Raw genomic sequence first — 12,572 nt, 5'->3', positions numbered from 1 at the left:
GCCTCAGATGAGAGCAATAAGCAGTGACATGACCGCAGATTAGATACAGTAACCCAGGAGTTCCTGGTTACCCTTTCAGATTTTCTAGCCTGTATTATGCAGGAGGTCAGACTATTTGATCATAATAGTCTGTTACTCATAAATGAGTCAGTTAGTGAAATTAAAAGGCAACACATTTTAAATGGATTTTTAAAATCCTATAGAACTAATTGGCACGAGATATCACTGATGCCTACAATTCAGTAGGATTAAAAATGGGATTTGACATTTAATGAATTATAGTGATGACTTTGTGGGAACTTGGGGACTAGAGCACCCACAGAAAAAAGAGTGGGTGCTCAGCACCTCCTGGCAGCCCCCCAAACAGCTCCACAGGAAGCAACAGCCTGGACCACACCACTTCCCATAATTCCCCTTGGCTGAAAATGGCAAACTGTATCCAATGGGAGCCATGAGGCTCCATGGTTGCGGAGCCGGTAAGTAAACAAACTGGAGTAGCCCGGTAGCAGCTCTCTCAGAGTGGGTCCGTGGACCACTGTGAGAAACACTGATCTAGGAGACTGCCAGACTCTTTCCTTCTAAAATCTCTTGACATCCAAAGGGAAAGGGATGTTGTTGTTCAAAGCCTTACTTTATACTTTATTTCAAAGGCTTTAGCTGCTCTCTCTTTCTCAATCTTTAATAAAAGGCTATAGAGATTTCTAGTGTTTGTGTCAGGGTACCAGGCCACTACTCAGAACCTCACTCTTTGTTTAAAATTTATTGTTGCACAGTGACAGGGTAAATTGAGCATCTTGGATTGTCTGGGTTCATTTATTCCACCAAAAGAAGCACAAAAGTGTCTTTCACCTTCTTCTGAGGCAGCTTATGCTTCTGGACAGGCTATCTGGAATGTCTATGTTACCTAGCTCTTCCTGGGTTACAGAAAAACGTAACTTTTCTGAATTCTGCACAAGCCTTTCTTGAGCTCTTCCAGTGGGCTTATTTTCACATGTCCAAGTTCCTTGTACACTTAAGGCTGGTCTACACTGAAAAACTACATCTTCATAGTGACGTTTCTCTGGGGGTGTTTAAAATCCACACCCCTGAAAGACACTTAAATCAACAATCCTCCAGGGCAGGCAGTTATAGGTTGACAGAAAGATTCTTCCATCGCCCTAGCTGCTCTCTCTCAGGGAGGTGGATTACCTACAATGATAGGAGAACCTCTTTCAACACTGTGGCTACATTAAGGCCAAATCTACAGTGGCAGAGAAAATTGGTGCATGATATACAATTGTGTTTCTGGAGCTGATGTTTCTTGCACCGATTTTCTGGGGCAGCTTCACAGCGATGGAAGAAACGCTCAATGGAAGAAACGCTCCTGTCACCTTCCCTTACTCCTCACTATTGCAAGGAGTACCAGCAACCAATGGGGGCGCCCTCAGCATTCAGTTTAGCCTTACTGAAGCACTACAGTGGTGCAGACATGGCCTCCTGAGGTCTACACTATCACTTATATTGCTCAGGGCTATGAAAAAACACCAAGGAACATAAGTTTCACTGGCTGTAACCGTACCCTCATGGGTATTAACTGAGAACACCAAATTCAGGTCACACTGTTGAGAAATGGGGCAGACACACCCCAAAGCTGGAGGTTATACTCCCAAAAGATATATCAAACTAGCTACATAGGTATCATCTATCTCACCACATTGGCTAACAAGAACTCATAGAAGCAATTTCCTGAAGCATTTCAGCCTTTGGCTTCATCTACACTACAACAGAAAGTCTACTTAAGCTATGCAACTCCAGCTACATGAATAACACAGCTGGAGTCAATGTACCTTAAACTGAGTTAGTGTGGGCTCTCGACTTGAAAGGGTCGATGGAGAGAAACTCTCCTGTCGACTTCCCTTACTCTACCCTGAGCAAGAAGAGTAACAAGGTCAACATATACATGAGAGATACAGCCAGGTTAACTAGAGATATAAATAGCAGAGAGAAAAATGGGAAATTGTTTTTTATTAGCCAAATTTATGAAGCTACTCACTCATCTTGATGACATTGATGACACAATTTAAATACCAAAAGGCTTAATATGAGTATTTCAAGTGGTAACAAAAGTAGGTAGCCACTTTAATATACATTAATATTTTGCATAGGCTTTGCAATGAGTTTGATTAAGGTTTAACAAGGTTAAGCAACGAGAGTTAGCAAGAGCTTAACTGTATTTTTGTTGGAAATGTATTGACACAAATAGTTTGGGGCAATGTTTGGAATCTCATTTATGTTTTGACAGACAGCCTAGGTGGACAAGGGGCTAAAAACAAAGTTAAATATGGTCCTCCCGAGGTCTCTTCCAACCATATGATTCTATGGTTCCAGACATTCGGGTGTACAAAAAAAAAGGGGGGGGGGGGATAAAATAACATGCCCACCTTGTAGTTGGGCTCATTATCATAATAAGCAAGTTGAAGCTCAAAGATCATTTCCATTTGTGAAGATCTCCACTTTTTCTTCTGCCTTCCCACTATGAGGTTGCCAGACACTATGAGGTTGTAAGCATGTCACCACTGAGAATTGTTCAAATTAGAATCATAGAACTGGAAGAGACCTCAGAAAGTCATCAAGTCCAGCCCCCTGCTCTAGGCAGGACCAATTCCAACTAAATCAATCCAGCCAGGGCTTTGTCAAGCCGAGACTTAAACACCTCTAGGGATGGAGACTCCATTACTTCCCCAGATTACCCATTCCAGTGCTTCACCACCCTCCTAGTGAAATAGTTTTTCCTAATATCCAACCTGGACCTCTCCCACCACAACTTGAGACCGTTGTTCCTTGTTCTACCATCTGTCACTACTGAGAACAGCCTCTCTCCATCCTCTTTGGAAGCTCCCCTCAGAAAGTTGAAGGCTGCTATCAAATCCCCCCTCATTCTTCGCTTCTGCAGACTATACAGACCCAAGTCCCTCAGCCTCTCCTCATAAGTCATATGCTCCAGCCCCCCTAATCATTCTGGTTGCCCTCCGCTGGACCCTCTCCAATGCGTCCACATCCTTTTTGTAATGGGGGGGGTGGCCAGAACTGGACACAATACTCCAGATGCGGCCTCACCAAAGCCGAATAAAGGGGAATGATGACATCTCTGGATCTGCTGGCAATACTCCTCTTAATGCAACCTAATATGCCATTAGCCTTCTTGGCTACAAGGGCACACTGTTGACTCATATCCAGCTTCTCATGCACTGTAACCCCCAGGTCCTTTTCTGCAGAACTACTTCATAACCGGTTGGTCCCCAGCCTGTAACAATGCTTGGGATTCTTCTGTCCCAAGTGCAGGACTCTACACTTGTCCTTGTTAAACCTCATCAGATTTCTTGTGGCCCAATCCTCCAATTTGTCTAAGTCATTCTGTACCCTACCTCTCCCCCCAGCTTAGTGTCATCCGCAAACTTGCTAAGGGTGCAATCCATCCCCTCATCCAGATCATTAATAAAGATATTGAACAAAACCGGTCCTAGAACCGAACCTTGGGGCACTCTGCTAGAAACCGACCGCCATCCTGACATCGAGCCATTGATCACTACCCGCTGGGCCCGGCCTTCTAGCCATCTTTCTATCCATCTTACCGTCCATTTATCCAATCCACAGTCCCTTAACTTGCTGGCAAGAATATTGTGGGAGAACGTATCAAAAGCCTTGCTAAAGTCAAGGTATATAACATCCACTGACTTCCCCATGTCCACCGAGCCAGTTACCTCATCATAGAAGCTAATCAGATTGGTCAGGCACGACTTGCCCTTTGTGAATCCATGCTGACTATTCCTAATCTCTTTCCTCTCATCCAAGTGCCTCAATATGGATTCCTTAAGGATCCCTTCCGTGATTTTTCCAGGAACCGAGGTAAGACTGACCGGCCTATAGTTCCCTGGATCATCCTTCTTCCCTTTTTTGAAGATGGGCACTACATTCGCCTTTTTCCAGTCATCCGGGATTTCTCCCGATCTCCACGACTTTTCAAAGATAATAGCCAAAGGCTCCACAATGACATTTGCCAACTCCCTCAGTACCCTTGGATGCACTAAGTCTGGACCCATGGATTTATGTACATTTAGCTTTTCTAAATAGTTCCTAACCTGTTCTTTACCCACCACGGGCTGTCCATCTTCATCCCATCTTGCATCACTTGGCGCAGAAGTCCAGGAGCCGACCTTGTCCGTGAATACAGAGGCAAAGAAAGCATTGAGTACTTCAGCTTTCCCCACATCATCTGTCACTAGGTTACCTCCTTCATCCTTTAGGGGCCGCACACCCTCTCTGATCACCTTCTTCTTGGTAACATGCCTGTAGAAACCTCTCTTGTTATCCTTCACATCCTTAGCCAGTCGCAATTCCATTTGCGCTTTCGCCTTCCTGATAACCCCCCGGCATTCTCGAGCTATACATTTAAATCTCTCCCTGGTCATTTGTCCAAGTTTCCACTCCTTGTAAGCTTCCTTTTTGTGCTTAAGTTCACCAAGGATTTCCCCTGTAAGTCAGTCCGGTCTCCTACCATGTTTGCCTCTCTTGCTACGCGTTGGGATGGTTTCTTTCTGTGCCTTCAATAAGGCTTCTTTAAAATACTGCCAGCTGTCCTGGACTCCTTTCCCCTTCATGTTAACATCCCAGGGGATTCTGTTACCCGCTTTGATGTTTGCAATACGCGTGATACCCCAAGCGTCATTAGGATATTCCCCCTTCGAGCTGTTGTACGGACGTTGGCCCTGGAGAACTTTATACCTAGTAAAGGAAGGTTGGGAGGCCCAGGTGTCCCCAGCTCTTGGAGCCGCCTAATACGTAGAGAGGCTGCGGAAGAATCTGCATGCCTTAGTGCTGTGGGCCCAAGAAAATTACGGAAAGCCCAAGAGGGGCAACAAGCCTACTATGACAGAAAAGCGCAAATAAGGGGATTCGAGCCGGGAGATCAAGTTCTTCTGTTACTCCCGACAGCAGAGTCTAAGTTGTTAGCCCATTGGCAGGGTCCCGTCTGGGTGGTGAGGAAAGTGGGGCCAGTGGACTATGAGGTACGAGTGAGCGGGAACCGAAGAGAAACCCAGATCTATCACGTGAATTTATTAAAAAGGTAGAACCATCGGGAGGCTCTCTTAATCGAACCCTGAGCAGTAGACATAGATTTCAGGCCATGGGGGGAGCCAGAAGTAAAAATAGAAGAGATCTGAATCGGAGAGGAGCTCTCAAACCCACAGCGGGAGCAATTATACTGAACCCTCAGGCAATTTCAGCAGGTATTGACCAGCTGACCCAGACAAACCAGTCTAATCTGCCTCGAGATAATGACCGACTCAGGGAAGACGGTACGAGACAATCTACGTCCCCTTCCCCGGAAGTTATGGAACACGGTAAGAAAAGAGGTCCAGTCCATGCTGGAGTGGGGGGTGATACGAGAATCCCGTAGTGAACGGAGGAGCCCCATCATCCTGGTGCCGAAACCAGACGGATCCATGAGGTTCTGTATAGACTTTCGCAAAGTCAATGCTATATCCCGCTTTGATGCTTACCCCATGCAGGGTATAGACGAACTGTTGAGTCGCCTCAGGAGAGTGAGCTACTTGTCAACCCTCAACCTTACAAAAGGGTACTGGCAGATCCCGTTGTCCCCTGAAGCGCAGGCCAAGACGGCCTTCACTGCCCCATTCGGACTCTACCAATTTATAAATATGCCGTTTGGCCTACACGGAGCCGCAGCAACCTTTCAAAGACTCATGAACCAGGTTTTGAGGAGTCACCAAGGGTACGCGGCGGCCTATATTGACGATATCATAATCTTTAGCGAATCCTGGGAACAACATTTAGAACACATCGCGGCCGTACTGGAAGCCTTACAACAAGTAGGACTGACAGCTAACCCAAAAAAATGTCAGTTCGGGAAAGCAGAAGTCTCCTATTTGGGGTACACAGTGGAACAGAGGAAGCTCAAACCCCTAGTGGATAAAGTAGAAGCTGTCCACATTACCCTCCCCCAACCACGAAACGACAGGTACGTCAGTTCCTAGGATTAGCCGGATATTATAGGTGGTTTATAGCCAACTTCTCTTCCTTGGCGGCCCCCCTTACGGATTTAACACGTAAAGGGCAACCTGAGAGAGTGAGCTGTACGGCACAGTGTAGCGTGGCCTTCCAGGAACTTAAAGAGAGCCTGGTGCGCACCCCGGTATTGGTCCAGCCAGACTTTACTAAACCCTTCACGTTGCAAACAGACACCTCGGAGGTAGGGCTGGGGGCCGTACTGACGCAACAAGAGGAAGGCAGGGAGCACCCAATATTATACCTGAGCCGCAAACTTTTCCCCAAGAGGGGCAACAAGCCTAGAAAAGGGGTACTCAACGATCGAAAAGGAGGCCTTGGCCCTGAAATGGGCAATTGACTTGTTACGATATTTTCTCCTAGGCAACAAATTTACCCTGGTGACCGACCACGCACCCCTGCAATGGATCTAGAATATGAAGGACGTGAACCCACGAATATTGCGGTGGTACCTCAGCCTGCAGCCGTACCAATTTAAGGTGATACGCCGCCCAGGGTCCGCTATCGCCGATTGCCTATCACATTTACCAGAACACCAAGCCGAGGAGGCGGCAAGTATGGCGAGAAACTTGAGGGGGAAAGTGTGTGATGGGGCGCCTCCGCCCTGCACTGGACCCCCCCCCCCCCCGAACGCTGAAGCCGGGAGGCAGGGGTGTTGCGGGGCAGGGACAGAAGGGCGGAGGACCACATGAGCGGGAGACACAGCCTGTCGGCTCCCGGGGACCCATGGGGATGACATCATAGGGGACATCATCCCAAGGAGCCAAGAGGGGATGCCTGGGGATGACGTCACTGGGGATGTCATCACAAAGAGCCAGGAGGGGAATTTAAAAAGGGCCTCTGGAAGCCGGGGGGGGGGGAAGACGTGGGAGAGAAGCACAGGCGGCCGGAGACCGGAGGAGATGGGAGCTGGAGCAGGTGCTACGTGGACACCTTGGGTGAGCCTTAACCTGGGTCCCCCGGGTAGCCGTGGACGTGGGAAGAAGTGTCCCAGGGCAGGGGCGTGGACTCCGTGAGCGGGGGAGTTTAGGGGTTACAACCCCCTCTGCTGGGTAGGGACGTGGGTCCCTACCTTAGGGCCCTGGGCTGGGGTTCGGAGAGAGGGCGGGTCCGAATCCCCTTCCCCGGCCGCTCGAGATCTAAAATCGGCCTTGTGAGGGCAGATCTTTGCTCAGAGTGGCCCGTGAACTGCAGAATTAAATAAACTATGTAACTAGTACTGAGCACGAAGGGGGTAGATTGGGGTGCGGCCACGAACCCCGCTGGGGAATTCATAACACGCCCACATCTTGAATACTGTGTACAGATGTAGTCGCCTCATCTCAAAAGAAGATCTATTGGCATTGGAAAAGGTTCAGAGAAGAGTAACAAAAATGATTAGAGGTTTGGAACGGGTCCCATAGGAAGAGAAATTAAAAACTTTTATTTTTCAGCTTAGAGAAGAGGAGACTAAGGGGGGATATGACAGAGGGCTATAAAATCACGACTGGTGTGGAAAAAGTGACTAAGGAAAAGTTATTTACTTATTCCCATGTGGCAGGCCCCTCCCGCCTGAGTCCACCATGCAGTTTATAGCTGGCCCTTTAACCAAGGCCAAGGCCCTCCAGCCAGAGTCCACAAAGCAGTTCAGGGTTGTAGCGGGGACACACCCCTGGTAGGGGGACCCGGGCCCACCCTACTCCACCGGGTCCCAGCCCAGGGCCCTGTGAGCAACCAGGTAATGGGTCACTCCCTCGGTGGGGCAGTCCGGCCAAAACACACCGAGGTCCTCGGGGCGGGAGAGGCAGCTCCCGCTCCTGCCCTGGGCCACTTCCTACCTGGATCCCCGGGCTTCCTCCCACTGTACTTGCCCAGCTTCCTGCAAGCTCCAGGCCAGCATCCCCATGGCAGGCAGTCCCTGGGTCGCGCCAACTCGCCTCCACGTCCCTTCCAGCCTCTCCTGGAGTCCCCGGCAACAGCTGAGTGGGAGCTCCCTTCACCAGTCCTTCTCCTCCAGCTGTCTCCCCAGACTGAGTCCTTCCCCAGGCTTTTATAGCACAGCTACAGCCCGGGCATGCTCAGTAGGGCTGTGGGGGAGGGGTCTCTGCAGCCAGGTAATCCTGGCTGGGCCCTGCAAGTTCAGTGCGGGGCTGCCTCGCCCCGTCACATCCCACAATAAAAGAACTAGGTTTCACCAAATGAAATTTTTCTTCATTCAGCGCACAGTCAACCTGTGGAACTCCTTGCCAAATAGAATCATAGAACCATAGAGCTGGAAGAGACCCCAGAAGGGCGTCAAGTCCTCGCCCTGCTCTAGGCAGGACCAATCCCCATTAAATCAACCCAGTCAGGGCTCTGTCAAGCCGAGACTTAAACACCTCTAGGGATGGAGACTCCACTACTTCCCTAGGGAACCCATCCCAGTGCTTCCCCACCGGCCTAGTGAAATAGTTTTTCCTAATATCCAACCTGGACCTCTCCCACCACAACATGAGACCATCGCTCCTTGTTCTACCATCTGTCACCACTGAGAACAGCCTCTCTCCATCCTCTTTGGAACCTCCCTTCAGAAAGTTGAAGGCTGCTATCAAATCCCCCCTCACTCTTCGCTTCTGCAGACTAAACAGACCCAACTCCCCCAGCTTCTCCTCGTAGCTCATATGCTCCAGCCCCCTGATCATTCTGGTTGCCCTCCGCTGGACCCTCTCCAATGCGTCCACATCCTTTTTGTAGTGGGGGAGAGGGAGCCAAAATTGGACACACTACTCCAGATGTGGCCTCACCAGAGCTGAATAAAGGGGAATAATCACACCTCTGGATCTGCTGGCAATGCTCTTCCTAATGCAATATAACATGCCATTAGCCTTCTTGGCTACAAGGGCACAGTGTTGACTCATATCCAGCATCTCAGCCACTGTAACCCCCAGGCCCTTTTCTGCAGAACAACTCCTTAGCTGTAACAATGCTTGGGATTCTTCCGTCCCAAATGCAGGACTCTGCACTTGTCCTTGTTGAACCTCACAGGATGCGGTGAAGGCTAGAACTTTAACGGGGTTCAAAAAAGAGCTAGATAGATTCATGGAGGTTCGGTCCCTCAATGGCTATTAGCCAGCATGGGCAGGAATGGTCCCCAGCCCCTGTTTCTCTGGAGGTGGGTGACAGGGGAGGGATCACGTAAGGATTACCTATTGTGATCCCTCCCTTTGAGGCATCTGGTGCTGGCCACTGTCTGCAGACAGGATACTGGGCTAGATGGACCTCTGGTCTGACCCAGTATGGCCGTTCCTATGTTCTTATGCCTGCCCTGCCCACCCTGGGAGTGACCAGACAGCAAACACAGGCTAAGGGATGTGGACTAGGGGACAGGGCATTTGCCTGGAGAACACAGGATGGTGAGCTCAAGACCGCCCTGCCCTGCCCTGCTCACCCTGGGAGTGAGCAGACAAACACAGGCTAAGGGACCCACCGAAGGTAAGGGTGGGCTCTAGAGTGGCCTAAGGGATGGAGCACAGGGTTATGGGGTCAAGTCCTGCCCCCTTTTGGAGTGGTGGGACAACCAACACAGGCAGCTGCTCTAGGGATGGAGCTGGCTCCTGCATTTGGCAAGCAGGACAAGATACCCTCTGAAGGTAGGGCTGTGAGGTTGGTTCTGAAGTAGGCTAGGGGATCAGTGTCTAGAGTGGTGCTTGCCTCCCACCAGAGCAGCTAACACCGGCTGCCCCAGGGATAGACCAGGCTCCCAAATTGGGAGGGCAGGGTAAGGGGCACCCCCAAAGTGGAGTGGGTTCTGGAGAGGCTTAGGGAATAGGGCATTTGCCTGGGGAGCTCAAGTCCCACTCACCCTGTGACAGACCAGGCTGCCCCAGGGATGAACATGGCTCCTGCATTAGAAAAGCAGGATAAGGGACCCGAGGGAGGTGGGGTGGGCTCTGGAGTGGACTAGAGGATAGAGCATTTGCCTTAGGCATGCAGGGTGGTGGTCTTGAGCTGTGCCCTCCCCTTTTCCCCACAGCAGCCCAAGCCTCACCCCACCCTCTGCAAACACAGAATGAGACCCTCTGACGGTAGGGAGGTGGTCTTGAGTGGACATGGGGATATGGCATTTGCCTGGGGAGTACAGGGTTTGGGGCTTAAGTCCCGCCCACCCTGGGGGCAGCTGAACAGCCAACACAGCTGGCTCCTGTACTAGGAAGGCAGGATAAAAGCAACCCACTGCAAGTAGGAAGGTTGGGTAGGGTTCTGGTATGGACTAGGGGATAGGGCATTTGCTTGAGTACAGGGCTGTGAGTTCAAGTCCCACCCACCCTGGGATCTGCCCCAGGAATGGAGTAGTGGAGTCAAGGCAGGCTTACTCCTGCTCTGGCCCTGCATCACTCCTGAAAGCAGCTGGTGTGTACAGCTGTGCTCCATGTTCAGCCCCTCATATACAGGCACCAACCCCACAGTTCCCTATTATTGATCAATGGGAGCTGCAGGAGTGGTGCCTGCAAGCAAGGACAGCAAGTGGAAACACCCCCTGCTCCGCCCTCACAGGGGATGCAGGGACAAGCCATCCTCTTCCAGGAGCAGCAGTTACCATTTTGGAACTCACTATTCAAAGAATTGCATGTAAGCATAACAGAGAAATGAAAATTATAAAATGCACAGACCAGTCACAAACCCAGAATACTACACTCTGCAAGCAGTAAAAGGAATACACACAATACTGTGTGTTGGGTCAGGAGATGAGAGTGAAGAACAGTGTGCGTTTGTGAGAATGACAAAGACACACAATGGCTGTGTCTACACTGGCCTCCCTTTCGGAAAAGGGATGCTAATGTAGCACTTTGGAATAGGCAAATCCGCGGGGGATTTAAATATCCCCCGCGGCATTTGCATTAACATGGCTGCCGCTTTTTTCCGGCTTGGCGATAAGCCGGAGAAAAGCGCCAGTCTAGACGTGATTCTCCGGAAAATAAAGCCTTTTCCGGAGGATCTCTTATTCCTACTTGAAAGTACTTGAAAGGCTTTATTTTCCGGAGAATCACGTCTAGACTGGTGCTTTTCTCCGGCTTATCTCCAAGCTGGAAAAAAGCGGCAGCCATGTTAATGCAAATGCCGCGGGGGATATTTAAATCCCCTGCGGATTTGCCTATTCCAAAGTCTACATTAGCATCCCTTTTCCGGAAAGGGGTGCCAGTGTAGACACAGCCAATGTGTGAAAGTGACAGATTTGCATTGCTAAGCTCCCTCTATCCCCTTTTCTCTGGGTGGAGATAGGGTTCAGGAGTGGGGAGAGGAGGGACAACCTGACAGCAGCGCCCTCCTCGTCTCCCTCCCACACCCTGCACAGCACGCAGGAGGCTACCAAGGAGCAGGAGCAGTATGACAGTAGGTGGAGAGGCAATGAAGTGCCAGTAACCTAATAGTGTCCCACAGGATCACCTGTGAGGGGCTCCAAGATCTACTGGTAGATCCTGATCTACTGGTAGGTGACCACTGTTTTAGAGATATCTAATCTTGATTTAAAGGGTTCATATGATGACAAAGCCTCCACAACTTTAAGTAAGTTAATTACCTTCACTATTAAAAAATATGCCATATTTCTTGATCAAATGTATCTAGCTTTAGTTGCCAGCTAATGTACCTCTGTTCGCTTTTGTCTACTGTACTAAGAAGCCCTTTAGTATCAAGTTGTTCCTCAGTGTCAGAAAGTAAACTCTGTTCTGTTGCAGGAAAAGAAGGAAAGAAACATGAATCTCCTGGATTACAAGTTTTCCAGTATTAACTTTAAAGTATCGACAGTACAAAACTGTTGAAACTGTTTTTGTATTTCTGTATTTCCTTTTGACATGTTAATGATTCATTAAGTGACAATTGATTTGGGGATAGTACTACTTGTTTTCCCATCTTCTTAGGAACTATCACCATGAAAAAAAAGAATAGGAGCAGTGAGTATTGGCAACCTGGAATAGAAGACATTTTAGTAAGTATGTCTTATGTTGGGGTTTGTTACAACATGCTTAAAAATGAGCATGAACGTGCTTCTCATAAGTCATATTTGAATTAATGAACATATATTACAATGTCAACGCATGTGAATGTGCAATCTACTGATCCTTGGTTAGAGGGTGAATTTGGGATCTGAATGTCTCTGTCCGTTGGGGTTTGTAAAGAGGATGATTTGGCTCCTGTAAATATATCTGCTCAGCACAATTTAAAAAAATGTGACTTTTGATTCTTAAAGTAACAGAATTGTTCTTACCTAGAAGTAATGAGGGGTAGAATCAGCATTTTTAGCATCCTCATAAGGAGCTCTCCAGGAAAAGAAAAGTATTGCTTCTCCTGTGTAAAGAACAAACATTGATCAGGCAGGAGAATCAGCTAACAAGATGTAAATAATGGAAATGTATGTATTATTCAAAGATACAAAAATGATAGATTCTTGCTCTTGCAACAGATCCGTAATTCCAACCTTGTGTCCTTTTAAAACCTGTTCCCTCCCCCTCATTGTTCAGAATCAATTGCTGAATCTTTTGGTCTTGTCT

At 48.9% G+C, this 12,572-nt stretch overlaps 1 protein-coding gene across 2 annotated transcripts in view; it reads right to left on the bottom strand.

Annotated features, from left to right (window-relative positions):
• Positions 1-12,364, bottom strand: part of LOC102445895 (excitatory amino acid transporter 5-like) — a 65,163-nt gene extending 52,799 nt beyond the window's left edge. Inside the window, exon 1 of one of the 2 annotated variants that reach the window (XM_006122442.4) lies at positions 12,290-12,364. In XM_006122442.4, the coding sequence (XP_006122504.2) occupies positions 12,290-12,333 (44 nt within the window). In that variant the 5' untranslated portion in view covers positions 12,334-12,364. Of the gene's footprint in view, positions 1-7,883; positions 8,203-12,289 lie in introns of those variants that run through there. The other variant, XM_075903343.1, reaches the window with a different exon arrangement.
• Positions 12,365-12,572: the final 208 nt, after the last annotated feature.

Source organism: Pelodiscus sinensis, chromosome 19, assembly GCF_049634645.1.
Source record: "Pelodiscus sinensis isolate JC-2024 chromosome 19, ASM4963464v1, whole genome shotgun sequence".
NCBI classification, from domain to species: Eukaryota; Metazoa; Chordata; order Testudines; family Trionychidae; genus Pelodiscus; species Pelodiscus sinensis.
This window is presented reverse-complemented; position numbering and strand designations above follow the sequence as displayed.